Genomic DNA, 21,437 nt, shown 5'->3' with positions numbered 1-21,437 from the left:
GATGGAATCCCACATAAATAAGCCAAGGGTGACTGAATACCAGACCTGAGTACAGGAAGGGGCATCTCTTTGAGACCATTCTCAGAGAAAGGCTTGGAGACATAAGAGAGATCAAGATATAATCTTCTCATGTTAAACTTGAAATAACATTAGAAACGTGGACCCCCATATCAGTTATCAATGTACATGCAGTATTTAAAACTGTGAGCCTGGATGTCATTTCACAAGTGAGAAGTGAGTGCAGGGAGAAAATAGTAGTTGGAGATTTGAACTCTCTGACATTTCAAAATTTAGATTTTGAGAAGATGAGCAAGGAGCTGTAAAGGGTATTGAGAACACAGACAGTGAAGCAGACGATTGTACAGTGTGCAATGCAGGATGCTGAGGCAGGTACAGGGAAATATGCATGTGGACTTCTTACAATCACTTCTATTGGTGCAAGGGAAAACAAGAGGTATTACTTCAGAAAGTAGGAAACATGTCTCGTGGTCTTGCTACATGTCTGGGGAAAGAAGGAAAACCGTTAAGCATGAAGACAAGTGGGAGCTACATGTACTCCCTCAAAATGAATCATCATGCTTTCAGAGCGAAACTAGTCCAGATGGCTGCATGCCTTTCTTCGGCCCTCTCTGGATCCCTGGTTACAAGACAGAGGAGGCAGAATTTTGCCAGATAATATTACAAAAGAGGTTTGTCAGTCAACCATCCAGTACTGCATCAAACGCTTGTGATAATCAGCTTATAAAGACAAAAGGTTGATTTGGGCTCAGGTTTTGAGGATTTAGTCCATGGCAGATTTCCTGGATGCTTGGGCCTGTGGGGCACATGGTGGTGGTCATGGAGGCTCATTAATCTTGTGTTGTACTACCCATGAAATAGCACCTCTCACTGGCCCCACCTATGAAAGGTCCCACCATTCTGACTATCAACACCTAAGGGTGGCTATAGAACTACGGCAAAGCAGGAGGGAAATCCTGTGTGCAGCACTGATGGATCACTGCATTTGTGACTCCACAAGCAAAAGGAATCACAAAGAGTTGGAATGTGAATTCTAGAAGAAAGGAGCAGGGGCGAAATCATGAGTGTGCTGATAATTTTGTTAATAGTCAACGCCAGCTCTGTGTAGGGACATGGGGATGTGGTGGCGTTCAAGATAAGATTTGGCAAGCAAAGCAGGTTAAGTGAAGCCAGGGTTTGGGTTTCCTTGTGTGTCCTCAGAAGATTTGACAAACTCTAAGGAGTAAATCTCTTAAAGCAAATAAAAATATGCAAAAAAAAAAAACCCTACAACTGAGGCAGAGATTTAGAAAAAAGATGAGCAAAGTGACCTGGAAGAGATGATAAAGAATGAGTGACAAGTGCCTGCAAAAGAGACTCAAACTTCATATGAGCCACAGCCTTCAGAAACCAATATGGAACAAAAATTAACAAAATGACAGCATCCAAGAGCTCCAGATATACACCAGCTCAAAGAAAGTGCTGAGACACTAAAGGCCTAAGAAATTAAATAAAGCCAACATAGGGAATGACCTGGACTATAGAAAGAACCAGGCAGTCAAACACAATAGGCATTTAAAAAATCCACACACCTATGGACACCTGATTTTTGACAAAGATGCCAAAACCACACAATGGGGGAAAAAATAGCATGTTCAACAAATGGTGCTGGTCTAACTGGATGTCTACATGTTAAAAAATGCAAACAGATCCATACTCATCACCCTGCACAAAAATAAAATCAAAGTGGATCAAAGACTTCAACATAAAACCAGACACAGTAAACCTGTTAGAAAAACAAAAAAGTGGAGAAGAACCTTGATCTCATTGGCACGGGAGACAACTTCCTGAACAGAACACCAACAGCACAGGCTCTAAGAACAACAATCAATAAATGGGACCCCATGAAACTGAAAAGCTTCTGTAAAGCAAAGGACACTGTCGTCAGAACAAAACAACAGCCTACAGATTGGCAAAAGATCTTCACCTACTCTCTATCTGAGGACTAATATCCAGAATATATAAAGAACTCAAGAAGTTCAAAAGAAACAAATCAAGTAACCCAATTAAAAAAAAAATGGGGAACAGCTAAACAGAGAATTCTCAATAGAGGGATATCGAATGGCAGAGAAACGCTTAAAGAAATGCTCAACTTCCTTAGTAATCAGGGAAATGCTAATCAAAACGACCTTGAGATTTTACCTTATGCCCATCAGAATAGCCAAGATCAAAAACTCAAATGACAACACATCCTGGAGAGGATGTGGAGAAAGAGGAATCCTCCTTTCTTGCTGGTGGGAATGTAAACTTGTACAACCACTTTGGAAATCAATCTGGTGTTTTCTCAGAAAAAAAAGGAATGATGCTACTTCAAGATCCAGCTGTACCACTCTTAGGCCTATATCCAAAATATGCTCCAATATACAACAAGGATATTTACACAACCATGTTTGTAGGTTGCAGCTTTATTTGTAACAGCCAGAATCTGGAAACAACCCAGATGTTCCTCAACTGAAGAATATATACATAAATTGTGGTACACTTACACAATGGAACACTACTCAGCAATTAAAAACAAGGAATCATGAAATTTGCAGGCAAATAGTGGTATCTAGAAAAGATCATCCTGTGTGAGGTATCCCAGAAGTAGAAAGACACACAGGGTATATACTCACTAATAAGTGGATATTAGACATATAATATAGGATAAACATACTAAAATCTGTATAACTAAAGAAGCTAATCAAGAAGGAGGACACTGGGTAAGATGATCAATCCTCATTCAGAAAAGCAAAGAAGATGGACATCAAAAGAGGGAGAAAACAGGGAACAGGACAGAAGCCTACCACAGAGGGCCTCTGAAAGACTCTATCCAGCAGGGTATTGAAGCAGATACTGAAACTCATAGCCAAACTCTGGGCAGAGTGCAGGGAATCTTGTAGAAGATGGGGGAGATAGAAAAATCTGGAGGGGACAGAAGCTCCACAAGGAGAGCAACAGAACCAAAAAATCTGGGCTCAGGGGTCTTTTCTGAGACTGATACTCCAACCAAGGACCATTCATGGAGATAAACTAGAACCCCTGACAGATGTAGACCATGGCAGCTCAGTATCCAAGTGGATTTCCTAGTAATGGAAAACAGGGGCTTTCTCTGACATGAACTCAGTGGCTAGCTCTTTGATCACCTCCCCCTGAGAGGGGAACAGCCTTACCAGGTCATAGGGGAAGACAGTGTAGCCAGTCCTGATGAGACCTGATAGGCTAGGGTCAGAGGGAAAGGGAGGAGGACTTCCCCTATCAGTGGGCTTGGGGGAAGAGCATGGGAGAAGGGGGAGGGAGGGCGGGATTGGAAGGGGATAAGGGAGGGGGCTACAGTTGGGACACAAAGTGAATAAATTGTAATAAATAAATAAATAAATTTTAAAAAAGTAGAGCAGTGATAAAGAGTTTCCCAATGAAAAAAGACTCTAGACCAGACACGTTCAATTTTGAATTGTTGCAAACATTTAAAGAAGAGCTAATAACAACAACAATCACAGGAGGTTCCATATCTAGGATATAAAAAAATTATAGAAGTTTATCAGTAAAAATCAAATCACTCAATTAATGCACAAATGGCCATGGAGGCAGTACTTAAATAGAAGAAATATAAATGCTCAATGAAAATATGAAGAGGTGTTTAACACACTTAACATAGGGTAAATTCAAATTAAGACTCCTTTGAGATTCAATCTCACAGAAAAAAAAATTAAAAATTAAAAAAGCTTTAGGAATGAGGAACACTAATTAACCCCTGATAGGAAACTGAAAACATGCAGCAACTAAGGAATTTCAGTGTGGAAGTTCATAAAATGGTTGGAAAGAGAACTCCCATATGACCCACTATACTATGCCTGGTTAGAAGGCCTCAAGTCAACACACAACAAAAATACCTGCACATACACTGGAAATGGAACCGAATGTCCATTGATAGATGAGGAGGCCAAGAAAAAGGTGTTACATTCACAAGATAGACAAGCACAAAGAACAGCAAAATAAAAACATTTATGGAATGCGGAAGCAACTGAAACCATTGTTTACTAAAAAATAAAAGAAAATACTCCAATATCATATGCTTTCTTCCAACATTTGAACCAGATTCAAAATTATATACTTGTGTACAAAAAAGGGAAAATGAATGCACAGATAAGCATAATGTCTGTGTTTGGTATTTCCTTCACCAAGTATGACTAATTTGCTTTTTTTTTTAAAATGTTAATTTCTGATAGAAAAGGTGGTTCTTTCCCTGTGTTGATGGAGTGTTTCCTGATGAAAAGTGCATAATTAGCCAACATGTTTAGATGCCTGCCACACAGTGCTAAATAGAATCATTTTGGTCAACTTTGTCATATGCTTCATAAATTTCCTCTTTCAAATATTTTCTACCTTATGATTTTATTCTAAATACACAAGAATGTTCACCTTATGGTGGCCCAGAAGCAGAGTAAACAATGAAGGTAGTGACATAACTTCCTTCCAACTGACCCAGCCCCCTCAGACTGCAGGAGCTGCCAACACAACCATGAGCTAAAGACCATGCCTTCCAGACACTGGCCCTCAGTGTCTGGAAACTGCAGACACTGATGATCCAAACCGCAGCCTCATCCAGAACATTTCATCCCCTTTCATGTTTATCTCTCCACCTTTAGTTGTTTCCCTGCCTGTTGGTCAGTTGTGGTGGAGGTTAAGGAGGAAACAGTGAAAATGAGGGATCCTGTGCAAACCGATAAAGCATACTGCACCAACTCTTAGACTCTGTTCCAAAGCCGCTAAACCTTCTTTTAGGGAAAGCAATTTAAACTCCTCTTGTTTTTATCATGAAGTTGTCTGTGAGGACTGTTCGATAGTGACACAAGGGTTCATATTTTTATGAAAACACTTGATGCGTACAGAATAGGACAAAGGCAAAGCGAGGGGAGGACACTTTAACTCCATCTCAAATGGAGTTAACCTCCTTCAGCAAAATGCCAGTGTCTGTCCCTGCGGAGTGGCAGCGTAAAGGATCAGCTCAGAACAAACTCCTGGCAGAGTCCCGCCTTCGACCAGAGTGCTGATGTCTGCTTGGCCTGACATTCATCTCCCACACTCCTGCTAATGTGCCGTTCTCACCTCCCTCTTCCCAGCAATCTCTCAGTGTGCCAGCAGAGTCTCCCTTATTACTGCCAATCTCTTCCTGCAACTCTCCAGGAGGAAAGCAGGCAAGTCCTGTGTGTTCAGTGATTATGGTGATTAAGACATACCAGGAGCCTCCGGTTGAACAGATTTCAGGGTCGTTCTGCACAGCCACAGGCTCCAGAACCTGGTTTTATTCCCAGGCTGTGGCATGTTCTTGATTTCTGAGGCAGTTTATCAGATGACCAAAGAAGGCTCTTGAAAACAATCAAACCTGCACTCGGCTCTGATGGGGTAGATATTTAACCTCTGAGCCTCAAAGTCTTTATCCCTAACAGTTAGATACTGACCTTGAACCCACAGTCTCTTTCCTTTAGTGCCCATGTACCTGCATTTGTGCCTAAGTTGTTCAATTCTATTGCTTAGTAGAGATTTCCTTAGATAAGTGTTCCATGAAGTTTGTAAGGCTCCCACAAGAGCCAGTAAAAATGAACTCTTAATTCAGTGCCGAAACGGGAACCAGTTAGGTTCTATTGGCCTTCTGTGTCAGTAGGTTTAGCCAACCAGTTACAAAAATCTGATTGATGGATGGATGGAAAGCAGTTACAAAAATTAAAAATGGCCTCCAAACTAATATAGTTTTTTTTTTCTTCATTTCGTCCAGGCAATACAAGAATTTACTTGACCTTAACATTACAATAAGCATTGTGATTGCTTTCTGTTGTTGTCACGTTTGCCTAACATAGCAACCCGTGAAGAAAAGAGTTTCTTTGGACTTATAAGTTAGAAGAGACAGTGGCGGCACCCATTTGAGTCTGAGGTGAGATGGCATGTCATGACATTTGGCTGGGAGTGCGCATTTCCACTGGAGTTAGCCATTCACCTCACACAGGGTCAGGGAGAGAGTGGGGGAGGAGAGCCGTATTCTCAGTGACCTGAAGACCTCTCACTTGACTGCAACTCTCACAGTTCCCGCCACATCCAGATAGCTTCCAGAGGCAAAGAACCACACCTTAATCTAAGGCCCTTGAGAAGCTACAGTAGGTATTGTGACTCCCTGCATACAAATATAGACCTTTCTCTGTATGGAACTTGAGCACCTAGAGGCTGCACTATCTGACAGAAATCTGGCATTTTCCCCATTTAGGTCACTGTAGCTACCTACTCTCGTTGGCTCAGTCAAGTTAGTCTCTCTTTATCAAATGGCAGCAAAACTTTCCACAAAGCTCGCTCAGAAGCTTTCATAATGTAACAGTCTCAAGTGGTCACAAATGTGTTCTAGATCTGCTGTGGGGTTCCAGTTTTATTTTAAAATGTGTTATGAGCTCAAGGGACAGCAGAGTGTTTAAGAGCACATCTTTTAGATGTATGCCAAGCAACAAGTATGCATATTAAGGACAGAGCTTAGCCGGTACGGTGACACACACCTTTAATCTCAGTACTCAGCAGGCACGTCTTTGTGAGTTTGAGGCCAACCTGGTAGACAAAGCAAGTCCAGGCCAACCAAGGCCACACAGAGAATACAGAGAAATACAGAGAAACCCTGTATTTTTTTTTTTTTTAAAGAGCACTTTTTGCTTTTTCAGAAAATCCAGCACCCATGCAATGGCTCACGACCATCCAGAACTCCAGTTCTAAAGGGATCTGACATCTTCTGAACTCTGCAGACACCAAGCACACAGTGCACATATTCAGGCAAAACATCCAGACAGAGAAAATAAAATTTATGGTATAAAGTCTCAACATAATTACTTCTATATCATTTCCTTATTCTTGATGTTACTGTGCGCAAATATGGTCGTACTAGCGTTACCTACCAGTGATGAAAACCTAATCGCCATGTCAAACAAACCAATGTGCATTCCTTCAAAGATTCCAGAAGCGATGAAGAAATGTGTAACAAGGTTACTCATGAGACAGGGTGAGGACTGTGCAAAGGAAAAGCCAGCTAGTCACTTATCTTCATGTCAGTTAAGGGAGAAGAGATTGCACATAGGGTAAAAGGTTTGCTGCTGTCAACTTTTCTCAGCCTCCAATATCCGCCTACTCCTTGTATGAGAGTTTGAACCTTAAGCGTTTGCATGCTCTGAGCTTGTGACTAGGCATACTTGTCCAGGGCTTCTAGTAAATGATGCAAACATTGATATGGAATGTGGACATCTAGACCTTAATTGATGTAGAAAATGAATCAACAAAAGACAAATGATGACGATGAAAATGAGGCCACTTCCTGCCAGCTGGAAAAGTGAGGCTAATTCTACCTCCTCTGCCTGTTGTTCTAATATTAAAGCAGTAACGTTCATTTTGCCCATGAAGAGGGAAAGGCAACAAGGCAAGTTGGAAGGGCATGTTCAAGTCCGTGGCCGCTCATTCTGGCCATAGTATATAGACTTTTCTAATTTCTACTTCTGCTTCTGCCAAACACACTCGGTTACATCCAATAGCTCATTGTTGGTGTAAAAATTAATAAAGAAATTCAATTAGTAAATTCCCACAGAAATATGATTGTAGATTTAATTATGACTTTCAGAGTGATTTTTATGTATGTGTGTGTTTCTATGTGTGTCTGCATGCATGAAGTAGAGGTGCAGGGGCTTATCAGCCAGCAGGTACGGTGGGTGTCTGGAATGAAACTTGAGTCCTGTTAGGACTAGCAAGTGCTCTTAATCACTAGCCATCTCTCCAGCCCTAATCACGACATTTTTAATAGGCTGGAGAATTTTTAATAATAAAGCTTTTCATCAGAGGCCACCTTTGAAAGACTGCTCCAAGGGCCACTTAGCATCTTTGATGAGCATTTCAATTAAATTAAAATAGTCAGTCTGAGGTGTGAGAATAGAGGCCGTTTCAATGGCGTCCAAGCAAGGGGCTTCCACTGTCTGTGCAGTGTTCCACACTGCGCACACTCACATTCAACTCTCCACGTGACTTCATCAGTACGAATGCCAACCTCTTCTTTGTTCTGAGGAAGTTAAAGCTCCAATAACTCTATGATTTTCCTGACGTTGAAGTCCCGAGTTAGATCCGGGCCTTTCCCTTCTAAGCTCTCGAGACATGTTCTCACACCCTCCATCCCAAGAGTGACTCAGTTTCTTCTGCCAGGACCTTTTCTGTGCCAAGAAGCAGGTTCTGTTTCTCTAGGACATCTGCTAGGAAAGACAAGTCTCTACACACTTGAAGACTTCCTCTTGCTGGAACCTGTGTTTGCTTCTCACCTGATGTTTTCCTAAAGAGGTCGAATCCTTTATTTTGTGGCCTCCTGACATATCTGGCGTGTTTTGCTTTAATGTGAGCTAACTTGTGATGTGCCAACAGGATGGAGCAAGGGAGCACATTCCCAAGGGATTATGTGTGACTGCTGGCCTTCACATGACCAAGGAGGTTACCTGAATAAGAGCAAGAACAGCTAATTAGCTGAAGCCACTGTATCATATTAACAGTGTTTCAAAGGGCCACTCTTTAACATGGTTTCATTTAGAACAACTTACTTCTTTAAAGATTGCCATTTGCCAGCTGACTAAACAATTTAAGCTCCGTGTTGTAACAGCTTTAAAATCCCCTGCTGTGGAATAATAAAACACAATTTATTTTTCAGATCTTCAAAGTACTTGTTAATATTGACTACATTGCATTATAAAAAGAAATCCAATTTGGAGAAGATTGTTAGCTATTTAACTCTAGAGGCAGATTAAAAGAATATTATTGTATAACATTTTTATTGATCACTTTATACCAGAGTTTAAATAAAGTGGAATTGTTGATTGATGTCGCTAGATCTCACAGTGGGATAAACATTTTGAAGAGGTGAGAAACAGCACTTTTTTTTTGTATTTTTGGCACGTGGCTCACTCTGTAGCCCAGGCTAGCCCTGAACCCACAGTGATCCTCCTGCTTTGGCATCCCAGCTCTTAGGATTACCTCAATATGTCACTACGATGCCTGGCTTAAGAAATGACATCTGTATCCCTCATCATTTATTTTTCTTGTGTTCTTTCATTCTCTTGCCTGCTGTAAATTTCGATGTTAGCTGTTTATGGGTTCATGGATCTTTGGGCTCATTTACTTTACTGGTAGCAGGCAGATTCACACTGTGTGCATACTGTTGATATTCCAGACTTGACCTAAGGCATGATTTCATGAGCACAAACAGGAAAAGCTGCCATTAGGTGATCCATGAAGGATGGTCACAGAGTTTTTACTATAGCAATGAATCCATGTTCTAACTAAACTTCTAGACTGACTATATCTTTGTCTCCATGTAATTTAGTAAACCTTGAATTAAAATCATGAGTGTAAAAGGTAAATGGCTTTTGCTGAAGCCTAGTAAAGAAAACCCTATAAACCTTTTCAGTGTCTGATTCTTGAAAGTGAAAGCAGACAGAGGCAACATAAAGTATTATATCTGTTTAAAGAACAGGTCTACACCCAGTGCCCAGAGATGGATTTACTAAGCATTCACAGCCAGTGAAAAGAGTTATATATTTCTAGTTACTGATATTTTTGCTGGGATATATTTTTGAATTAGCTTGCTAATGCCAGAATTCCATTTCACAGTCTTTGATTTTTCTGATTTCATAATAGTTAATGTTTCTAAAGCCACAGAATTGTATTACAAAGACTACTGAGACTATAAACCCATCCCTATATCCACTGGCAAGGAAAGAAGAAAACAAACAGAATTACGTTCTGCTGTGCTCATCCTGAACTTGTTTCCTGTTTGCAAATATGAACAGAAAAATCACATGGTCTTCGGGGGTAAACTGACGATGCTTTACTCAGCTTGCAGGACATTCTGGGTTACTGGTCTGTATGTACCTGCAGGAAGGCATGGCATAGTTATGGTAGCATTATTATATCGGACTCACATGTAAATTTATAAAAATGATTGAAAAGTGTAAGCACCACTAGACTTTGGAAAGTTGACACAGAACCACAACCCAGAGAGATACAGAAATTTCAAATCAGAAACGAAAAAGAGTGCCAGAGGCAAGCCTTCTATCAGCCTTCTATTTACAAAAAAAAAAAAAAAATGAGGCCCACTCTTGCCTTTTCTTAGCACTTCACAGCGTCTAGTGACTATTATTCTGATGCCATGGCTATAGCAAAGAGTACAGACAGAGGGCCACAATGAATATTTATTGAGCAACCAGACTTAAAATGTCATTGTAATATTTAGGACAAATATACAGAATACGTAGGACCAGAGCATCTCTTTAATATGTCTTTTCTATAACCTAATTTAGAGAAATTAACAATTCAAATGACTCCTCTTCCAAAATGGTGCTGTGGCTAGAGCCAGGCCAACTGGCCCATTTCAAGGGCCCAGACATTTAAAGACTAATGATTCCTGGCTTTGCCAGCTGAGACATGTCATCACCGTGACTAGATGGAGGTTGATAGGTAGCATTGTATTACAAATGCTTCAGTCAGGCCAAATCCCAGGCACTCTGTGAACCTCCTCTCCTTTTCTCCTTTTTGAAGTAAAGGACTGTATTAGATGATTTCATGGTCTGTCCCGGTTATAGAGTCCATCAGTGGTTTGTAGTCGAGTTTTAGAATCAATGTATCTTCAACTGAATTACTCTAGGACCTTGCCGTGAGGCTAATGAATGATATCATTCTAACAGATTTCACTGGACTCTCCTAACCAGGTTAGCACCATACCGTTTACCACACGCCGCAGAGAAGTGCATGTGTTCGATCAATTTCAGTATTCCCTAAGTCACAGCTTCTCTAGAATCGTGTCCAGACCAGTGTCACCTTCTTCTGGGAACTTGCTTATTTCTACATAAATTTCAGGGTGTCATTTCAAAGTTGCTGTGTCAGAAGCCACAAGTAGGGTCCAGCAGCTCATGGGGCCCGCCCTGTGATTCCAACGGTGCTAAAGGCATAGAACAACCGGTGCAAATGAAGAGTGGGAAAGCTTACTCTGCCTCCAGATGAACATTTCCCGGGACAAATGTAGTTGTACTTGATCTGGCCTCTAAAGACATCTTAGGAGAAATGTCAGCCAGAAACAGTTTAAAGTCAAGTAGCCAATCAATTGACCAAAAATGGAGCTGAGAACTCATCCTTGGCTACTGTCTCTAGGGGAGTGTGGTATAGGAAGGCTAGAGAAAAGTTCAGAAAAACAAAGCGTAACAGAGGGCAGCAGTGTAGTGACACCAGCAAGAGAGCGACCCCAGTGAGAACACACAATCCTCCCCGTGCCATCTCTCACAGGTACCAAGAACCACGGGCTTCTGCTTTACTAGGAGAAGCAAACCTTCAAAGCCACACTGACAAAAGTCACGGTATGCTAAAACCCCACAAAGATTTCCATGAAGGTTAGTGGTAAGATGTAAAATGTTTCATTAGGAGCTACAGAGATATGGGAGTTTGGTTTACTTTTGCTGTCCTTATTTTCATCTATCCACTCCTCCAGACCTCATTCAGCCCTACATTTCTAATTAACTCTGAGGTATCAATAGCCATTAAAAACTAAATATATCCAATCTGGTCCCTTAGGCCATTTCTCAAAGAGTCTATTTTAGACAGTGCTCCTATAATTTCCCAAGGTATTCAACCAACATAGCTGTCTCTCCCTTTACATCTGTCTCCTGCTCTCTCACATCCTCTACCCTGTAACACTGTGTTTATCAAATCCACTTATTTAACTTCATAAAGACTACAAGTTTTTTTTTTCTTTTTTCTTTTCTATTGCTACCACCTTTATTCTTAATTCTATGTTGGATTTTTCCCTTTCTTCATAACTAGAGCTTAATGCTCTTGAGAATAGGAATGCTGTTTCTCTTTAGGCTCCAGCACAAGGCCTAGCAGACTAAGTCAGCAGAAATTACTCCCCGGTGAGTGTAATTAAGAAGCACACCAATTCATTTGAAGTATCCCAGCGCTCATGATTGGAGTATGCCACCAAACACTGGATCTTTTCCAGAGGAAAAATGTAGCATGTGACAGATTTGTCAAATAATAACATATCTACAAATACACAGCATATTTCAGGATCTTAGTGATTTTCTAATAATTGGTTTTTAATGGTTTTACATTAGAAGCTCTTGCTTGGCCTTTGCTTGAAGTCACATTTATCAAATCTGATAATTACTGTTTTAATGCTATACTTTGCTCCAGTGACCTCAGCATTAGTGTTGATGTGTTTTGGGATATTGGGGATGAATAAGTATCTATACATCTGGAATTCTATGGATTGCCACTATACACAAAATTATTTCAATAATTACAAGCATTACCTAAAACCTTACACTTTATTTAAGAAATAAAAAACAGTGCAGTTAAAAATATGTTTCCATCAGTCTCTGCAGGATCACCTGGGCTCAGATTTTTTAGTTTTGTTGGTCTCCTTGTGGGGCTCCTGTCCTCTCCATGTCATTCTATCTTCACCCTTTTCTTCTTCCATAAAACTTCTTGTGCTCTGCCAAAGGTTGGCTGTGAATCTCAGTGCCTGCTCAATCCCATGTTGGGTGGATCCTTTCAGAGGACCCTTTATTATAGGCTCCAACTAAGGACCACACATGGAGAGGACATAGCACCTCTGCTCAGATGTAGCTGATCGGCAGCTCAGTCTCCATGTGGATCTCCGAGTAAGGGGAACAGGGGCTTGCCTCTATCATGAACTCAGTTGCCTACTCTTTAATCACTTGCCCCTGGTGATGCAGCCTTACAGGGCCACAGAGGAAGAGGATCCAGGCAGTTCTAATGAGTTGATAAGGTATGGGCAGATGGCAAAGGAGGAGAACTCATCGTTTCAGTGGACTAGGAGAAAAGGATGGGGGAAGAGAGAGAGAGGGTTGGACTGGGAGGAGTTGAGAGAGGGGGTTTTAATCAGGATATATAATGAATAAATTCTGAAAAAAAAGTTAAAATTGAAAAAAAAACCACTATGTTTCATCAGGACTGCCTGGATCATAGTAGAGAACTTCCCCTTTGAGTGGATTAAGGGAATGGGTTAGGAGGAAGGAGGAGGGAGGTTGGGACTGGGAGGAGTTGAAGGAGGGGGCTTCAACCAGGATATATAATGAATAAATTGTGAAGAAAAAATAAGAATTAAAAACTATTTTATGGAAAAAGCAATAAATCAAATTCCATTACAAAAAAAAAAAAAGTTTCCAACATCTTGTGATGTATGAAAACTGACATTCTGGTTGATGTTGTCTGTGTCTAAAAGATGTGCTACCTAATGAAATCACACATACACAGCCAAACACGAATGGGGTTTAACACAGCCCTCAACACATCCTTTACAGATTTTTATGGACTAAACCTTGTACATTCATGCTGCTGAAGCCTCATTTCCATGGTGCTGCATATCAGGAACTACAAACTCAGGCTCTAAGGGAGCCTGAGAGTGTTCTTCAAAAATTGTCAAGTTCAAATCAAAAAGGACAGTTTTCCTTTACTGTCCTTCACTGAAGTGGAATTCTGAAATACACAAATAGAAAAGGGATTCTTGGCCAGAAGCCTCATGTGAGAGACATCTTCCAGAAGCACATGGCCTGGGAAGCTTCAGAGTCTTGGCAGACTGCAAACCTTTACTACTTTCTATTAATAATCAAGGTCCAAGTGCCTGTAAGGAGCCAGGACCTACTTGTGAGATGAGGACTTAGCTCAGAAGCTGAACATTTTCCAGCAAACATTCTCATAATAGCAGGTACCTTCTCCAGACACCAGATTTCTCTGGTTAGCACAAAGTCATTGTCTAAAGAGACACTGAAGAACCCTCTAGAAAACGAAACTGATGTGTTCCTTCAGTAACACGTGAAAAACACATTTAATGTCAGTTTTGTTCTATAGACTTCTGGGTGTCTATGATGATGGAAGACTTGACAGCACCCCTATGGCTTCCTAAGCAAAGTTACAAAGGGGTACACAGTTCAACGTGTTGCTCGTAAAATGTGTAGAAGCTTTAGGGCTATGATTACAGGCACAAACGTAAAGCCCAAAGGTGACTAAAGGTAGCAGCTTGGGTTTTCAGCATTTTTTAGCAGCTCTTGTACTGAAGCCTTTGTCCGAGGGTGTCAGTGTTCAAAGGTAGAGCTTTCAGGAAGTGACGGAGGCTTACTCCACATGAATGCATTATTTTAGTAGTGGGTGCCTGGATTCATGGCCTACAGGAAAATGGCAGAAATCCTTGCAGGTAGGGCCCAGTTGGAGAAAATATATTATAGAAGCCATGCCACTGAAGGCTTCTTTCTCTTTGCTTCTTGGCCCTTGCGTGGCGGTCATATCTTCTCCACCATGCTGTCTGTCTGTGTGATGACAAAGCTGAACAAACACTGGCTATAGTCTCGAAACGGTGAGGATCTACCTTTGCTCCCTAAGCTGGTTACTCTTCAAGGCTCTGTCACTGTGATGTCACTCTAACACCGAGACGGCAGAACCTCAGCTTACAGCCACTAAGCCAGACTGCAACTTTCTCCATCTGGGTGACTGAATCTCCTTAGTGGTGGAACACTGGGATTTGACAGTGTTTTTAGGTGTTACTATAACTTTATGCCTCAATCTAGGTTTGCTCATGCTTCCAAGGGTCAATATAAACTTGATCCTGTCAGTGAAGTTTAACATGGAAATGAGGTAGCAAACAACAAAGCTTGCTAGGCACTAAGCAGGCAAGTATGATTCTTTTAGAGGTGTTTTTGTTTGTTTGTTTGTTTGTTTGTTTGTTTGTTTGTTTATAGTTTATCAATGTTTAGTTTAGGGAAGAGGAAGGAGTGAATGAGAATGAGATTTGAGAATGAATCATGAGACACACGGCATCCCAGAACTGGAAAAGATGCTCAGCCACAGTTTTTAACCTACTAACTATGACTATCTTAATAAAAAATAGTCTTTCAGAGAAGCAAAGACAATATAGTATTTATATAGCAGCAAAGGCAATATAGTGTTTATATAGTAGCCATAGCACATCTTGGCTATGTGATTCCTCAGTGGTCATCATTTTCAAACACAGAAAACTGTTGCGTTATCAAACAGGGCAGAAGTTGCTACAAGTAAAATAGACAAATTTGGTATGATTCCACTTTGAAAGACAGATTTTGACCCTAGGGAGGCAGAGGCAGGTGATCTCTGTGAGGTCAAGGCCACCCAGGTCTACAAAGTGAGTTCCAGGACAGCCAAAGTTACACAGAGAAACCCTGTCTCAGAAAAAAAAATAAAATAAAAGAAAGAAAGAGAGATAGATTTTGGAACCATGGTAGTATCTGCAATGTCTCTGGAATTAGTCCACCATTAGCTTTGATACAAAGAAGTAAAGGGGTCAATGTTAGGAAGCAGGATCAGCCAGGCCATTCCAAGATGTGGAGAGCAGTGCCAACACAAAAGATCCAGACAGAAAAAAACATTCCTTGTCTGTTCCCATCTATAGTTGCTCCATTTCTACGGTAGAAAACTCTCAGAGAGAAAGCAAACACACTGCATTGTACTTACACTTTCTTTTCATAGCAATAACGTGTCATCACACTTATGGAGTTGATAAATATGTTATAACTCTCTTACAGTAAGAGTGCGCTTCTTTCTAGCAATCATTTCTGCTTCTTGTATGAACCTACAAGAAGCCTTGATAGTGTGTTAACAGACAACATGAAAATCAGATGGTGGTATTCACTGTTTCAGGCAGATTCAGGAGCCCACAATGAGCACGGAGGTTAAAAAGACAAACAGTCCAACAAATTACAGCGTGATAGCTTAAAATGTTGAAATGAAATAAAAGAACGAAGGAAAACCACACACACACACACACACACACACACACACGCACGCACACAGTGTTTACAGATCTAAAGAAACTTCCTAATATCCAAAATAAACCAAAGACAATACTTTCGCACCCACCTGCTTCTCTCCACTTGGCTTTTTGTGGTTGAGCAATAGCTCCACAGCTCCAACCACCTCTTTCCGGATAGCATGAAGCAGTGCATCGCCAACATAGACGTTGAAACTCAACAGGAGTTCAATGAGCTCCAGGTTCTCGTTTTCAATGGCGATGAGAAGGGCAGTCCTCCCAAGGGGATCAATGCAGTTAATGTTGATTTTAAAGTAAATCTCAGCTTCCTCCAGAGACTTCTTGACACTTGCATAGTCCCCCTTCTCCACAGCGTTCAAGTAGGCTTTCTCTGATGGGGAGAGTTCAGACTCTGCTCTGACAATCCTCAGAGGAATGCGGTCTCGGTAGGGGGCGCTGACACTTCTTTTGTAATAGAACTGAGCCATGCTTCAGGCCATGCTACTCCATCATGTCTAGAAGCACACACAGAAAGCAGAGTGTGAGCGTCGGCCATAGGCATCACACATGCTATCAGAGGCACAGTCACGGCGGACCACAATAGTGTCTCTGTTGATGAGAAAAAGAGGTTTTCTCCTTAGGTAATGAAAACAGGTATTCATTCACTCAGCTGCCTGGAAAACAGGACTTAAAATTTCTTTTTAAAATATCTAATTATATGCATGTACGTGTGCAGCTATGAGAGTTTATGTGCATCACGCAGGTACTCAGAGAGGTCAGAAGAGGGCATTGGGTTCTTGGGAACTGGAGTTACAAACCTTCCTGAGCTACCAAGTGGGGGCGGGGTCCTCTGCAAGAGCAGTCAGGGCTCTTAACCAACGAGCCCTCTGGCTCTCCAGGCCCAACAATATCTACTCAAACAGCAGAAAATTATCTTAAAAATTTAACGTAACAGCAGAGACTTCAGCTGTGTATTTTGAGAAATTATTTGCGAATACATATCTTTACACACACACGTATTTGTATATATATATGTACATAAACACACATGTATGTACATGCCTGTTCACACACATGTGCGAAGCACTTTAAAAATTAGAAGCCATGCCTTTAGGGTCCCATCAGGAATGTTCCAATACACCGTTCACTGTCAGTTTTGCTGGTCATGAAAGCTGGTGCTGTAGTTAGAGAGTACTGACACGTTGGGAGAGAAATCTCACCTGTTATGTCGTCTGCTCCTAATGTTAACAAGTATTCTCATCAAAGCTAGTGTGAATTAATAGTACTACTGTCAGTAAAATGACATTGAGCCTAATGAATGTAATTTTATTTTATTTTTTTCTGTTCGTAAGTGAATTCAGTGAGGGAGAAGGAATGTATACTGATGACACTAATTATCAAGATGAGAATGTGCAACTCAACCTGGAAAAAAAAAAGATAAAACAAAGAACGAGCGCACAATGAGAATGTGCTTTTCAATTCTGCCGCCTCTGCAAGATGAACATCCGCGCAACGGAGGGAAGGGTTCAACTGAAAACTTATTTTTATTTGGAAGTCATGGGAAAGATACAGCTGAGGCTGATAAAATAAATTTAAAATAATCGTACATGGAAAAAAAAGAAGCCACTGAAAGCAGTACTACTTCAGCAAAAACCTAGTGTTGTAAAGTCTCAAAAAGAAATTACATTTTGCATATAAATTCTTTACTGAAGTTTTCTGCATTCATACCTGTTATTTCAAGCATTCTCTGAAAAACTTACTTTCTGTACATTGCACAAAATTATAATAAATGGGTCATTTAAGCCACTTGCATATTCCTATTAATTGGTATTTGTAGGCCCAATGAGTGTATGAGTAAATTAGCTTGATTTATATGGTGTTTTAACTTTAGAGTAAACAAACTTTGCACTAACAAATATGACTATATCTTTAAATTTTTATTTTTTTAAATTCTATGTGCATGTATGTGTCTGCACAAGACTACAGGTGCCCAAAGAGGTCAAAAAAGGGCATTAGATCCTTTGGAGCTAGAGTTATAGGTGTGTGTGTGTTACCTGACATGGGTTCTGGGAATTGAACTAAGGTAATCTAGAAGATCAAGGAGCAATCTTAACTGCTGAACCATCTTTCCAGCCCCAAATAGGATCACATTTAACAGTTTCAGCCCGAGAAAGTTGTTTACATATAGCTTCATTTTATTGGTGATGTCAATAATCATGTAATTAAATTTTAACCTTTGGCCTCCAGATTATTCATCATGAATTCTCCAATGTCTAGATAGATGAAATAATAATCAAGACCATTATTTCATAATCTGCAGCTGTGTAGTCTAATTGACATTTTCTTCAGGTATCTTCAATGACTAAGTAAGACATGAGTATGTCACATCTATTAATATTAGACACACAAATTAGTTAAGTCTGAGTATAATTTAATTATTCTGAGGATGTTTTGACTCAGTCTGGAATAAAAGAAGAATCACTTATATTACATAAAAGCAAGGAGGCTTCAATATTCTTCAAGTATAGTGAAAACACTGACAAATCCAAGTTTTTATGATGTTGTCTTTTAAGGATCTGATATTGAAGCTGATTCATGCTTTTATGTTACCTTTAAAATCTTTGTCTTGGATACAAAAATTGTGGTACATTTACACAATGGAATACTACTCAGCTATTAAAAACAAGGAAATCATGAAATTTGCAAGGAAATGGATGAAACTAGAAATGATCATCCTGATTGAGGTAACTCAGAAGCAGAAAGACGCTCATGGTACATACTCACTTGTAAGCAGATATTAGCCATATAATACAGGATAACCATACTACGATCCACAGACATAAAGAAGCTAAATAACAAGGAAGACTCCAAGGGAGATGCTAAATTCTCATTCAGAAGGGCAAATAGAATAAACACCAGCACCAGAAGCAGTTAAAGAAAGGGAGTGGGATGGGAGCCTACCATAAATGTCCTCTGTAAGACTCCACCCAGCAAGGGATCAAAGCAGATGCTAAGATTCACAGTCAAACTTTGGGCAGAGTGCAGGGAGTCATAGGAAAGAGTGGAGGAATAGAAGAACCCAGAGTGGACAGGAGCTCCATAAGAAGACCAACAGAACAAAGTAAATAAAGTGTAATTAAAAATTAAATTAAATTAAAATTAAAAAAAGAGGACCAACATAGCCAATAATCTGGGCTCATGTAGGCCTGCAGAGACTGATGAACCAACCAAGGACCATAGAAGAGGACCTAGACCCCTGCTCAGGTATAGCCCTTAGGCAGCTCAGTCTCCATGTGGAATCCCTGGTAAAGAGAGCAGGGGTTGTCTCTGACATGGACTCTGTTGCCTGCTCTTTGATCTGGATCTGGGATCTGGAGGAGATGAAGGAGGGGTCTACAATCGGGATGTGAAGTGAATAAATTATAAAAAATAAATTTAAATTAAAAAAAAAAAACTTTGTCTTTAAGGGAGAAGATGACTTATTTTTTGCAGGGCTTGAAGCTAGCATCCAAAGACCATGGCATCAGTGCCACGGACCTCACATGCTAATTCTGCATGGACCACAGCCTGTATGTCTCCTACTGGTAACATCCAGCATTTTTGTTTTAGTTTTTAAGTATATAAACTTCTGTTATCTCATTTTTCCTTATATAAAATACTTAGGAAAATACACACTTTCTATATGTTTTTGGCTTTAATGTTTCTTGTCAAATCATGTATTTTTGCTGAGATAATTAAGGTAAAATGAAGATACACATATATGAAAATTTTGTAGAAATAATTCATCGAGATTGGGAATTGGTCAAAATATTAGAAAAACAATTTCATTCCATTTTTTTCTTATTACTACTAACAATGCTATCAAATAAAGAATTAGGACCTACATTTACAAAATATAAATAAGATGTCAATGGAAAGAATAGTAGGAATTAGAAAACTGAGAGAAAAGAGGCAGAAGAAGAGAAATTGATTTTGATTAAAATTTGTTTCATTGTATCCAGTTAACTCCCACAAATATAACCCGAAAGATACTATATTGCAGAGATAATGTGGGTATAAGATACATAAGAAAATCTGTTTATCCACGGTAGGAGGAAATAACACAGAACTAAGAATGAGAAAGAAAAACAGCAGTCACACTGAGGACTTTGAAAGGACTTTTATCATTCAAGCTCTTGGATTAAAAAAAAAAGAGAGAGAGAGAGAACTTAAAAAAAAGAAAACAGCACATGAAGAGTTCTGGGCATGCTTGAAATACAACGAAAATTTATATAGACTCAATAAAGTTCAAATATTGAAGGTGGGATATTGGGATATTGAAACATACATGCAGAGGTTCAGCTGTTACTAAAACCTTCAAGAACAAGGAGACTGTGTAAGTTTGCAGCACAGAAACTTGGGCTCGTTGTTCCTAGGGATGCAGGGTGCCGATGCAGGAGCAGTGGTAGGAGCAGATAAGGCTGGAGGTGCTCCTGGGCAGACAGACTTATCAGCAAGTGCAGACCTGCCACTCAGCGATGGAACGTCGGTAAAAGAACAGGGCACTGAGAGCAGAAAGCACCTTAACCAAAAATGTCCAATAAAAGCCTGGTGCAGTCTCATGCCAGCAAGGTGAGTTTTCTGGAGCAAAAGAAAATTCTCCCCATCAAGATTACAGAAATTCGAGATTCTTTTTTTTTCTTACACGTCATTTTTAAAATGGAACAATTCTTCATCGCATCATCTTTCAAAGGATTTTAAATAGCAGATGGAGACCAATAAATAAAGACTTAAATCTGCAATATGGCTTTCGGCATAACCTAAAATTCATTTTTCTTAAGGAAAATGGTAGGAGATTTAAGGGGAAAATAGAAGGAGCTGTGATTTGACATCAACATGAAAAAGAAAATTCCAACCATAAGGAAGCAGCATAAATATGCACAAGGAAACAAATTCTTCATGTTCCCTGAAGGATCTGCTTCGTTCTGCGGTAAAATGAACAGTGAATGTGAGTTTCAAATAAAACTAAGAAAATGCATAGATAATCTTCATTTTCAGTAAATATTGCAAAGGGCAACATGAATATTCATCATTTAAATATATGTTTAAAATGTGATCCTAGTGCTTCAAGGAGAAAGCAAAACTTGAGTCCATGGGCATGGGGATGCTACTACACATACTTGGGAATTTGTATGGAATAGAAACAGCAATAAAACAAAAACACTTTACTAACTAAAATATTATGACATCCGAGGATTTTAAAGAGAGAAATAAAAATTACACTTATTTTTAAACTTGAAGACTCAGGATTTAATAGGGACAGAATCTGAAGCCAAAAATTGAACACAATTTTGTTCCAGGCATAGAGGAGCAGGGCCAGAAGTGATGGTTACTTAGCTGGCTTTTTACCTGGACAGACTTAGGGATGTATTTCAGAAATATATGCAACAGAGGCTAGAAACCCACCCTGAGAGCTAAAGCATACCATCAATTTCCCTTTCTCCTCAAGTTGCAAAGATGTCTCTCTTGTCTTACTCCAGCAATAAATCCTGCTGTTCCCATCCATTTTCATTTT

General features: G+C 39.9%; 1 protein-coding gene across 6 annotated transcripts in view; it reads right to left on the bottom strand.

The window, feature by feature from the left end:
* Nucleotides 1–16,371, bottom strand: part of Trpc4 (transient receptor potential cation channel subfamily C member 4) — a 125,618-nt gene extending 109,247 nt beyond the window's left edge. For all 6 annotated transcript variants that reach the window (XM_055596815.1, XM_055596816.1, XM_055596817.1 and 3 more), the window contains exon 1: nt 15,994–16,371. In XM_055596815.1, coding sequence (XP_055452790.1) covers nt 15,994–16,371 — 378 coding nt within the window. The remainder of the gene's footprint in view (nt 1–15,993) is intronic.
* Between the last annotated feature and the right edge of the window lie 5,066 nt (nt 16,372–21,437).

Source organism: Psammomys obesus, unplaced genomic scaffold, assembly GCF_907164565.1.
Source record: "Psammomys obesus unplaced genomic scaffold, mPsaObe1.curated_primary_1811, whole genome shotgun sequence".
Lineage (NCBI taxonomy): Eukaryota > Metazoa > Chordata > Mammalia > Rodentia > Muridae > Psammomys > Psammomys obesus.
The sequence above is the reverse complement of the archived record's forward strand: the minus strand, read 5'-3'. Positions and strand labels throughout refer to the sequence as shown.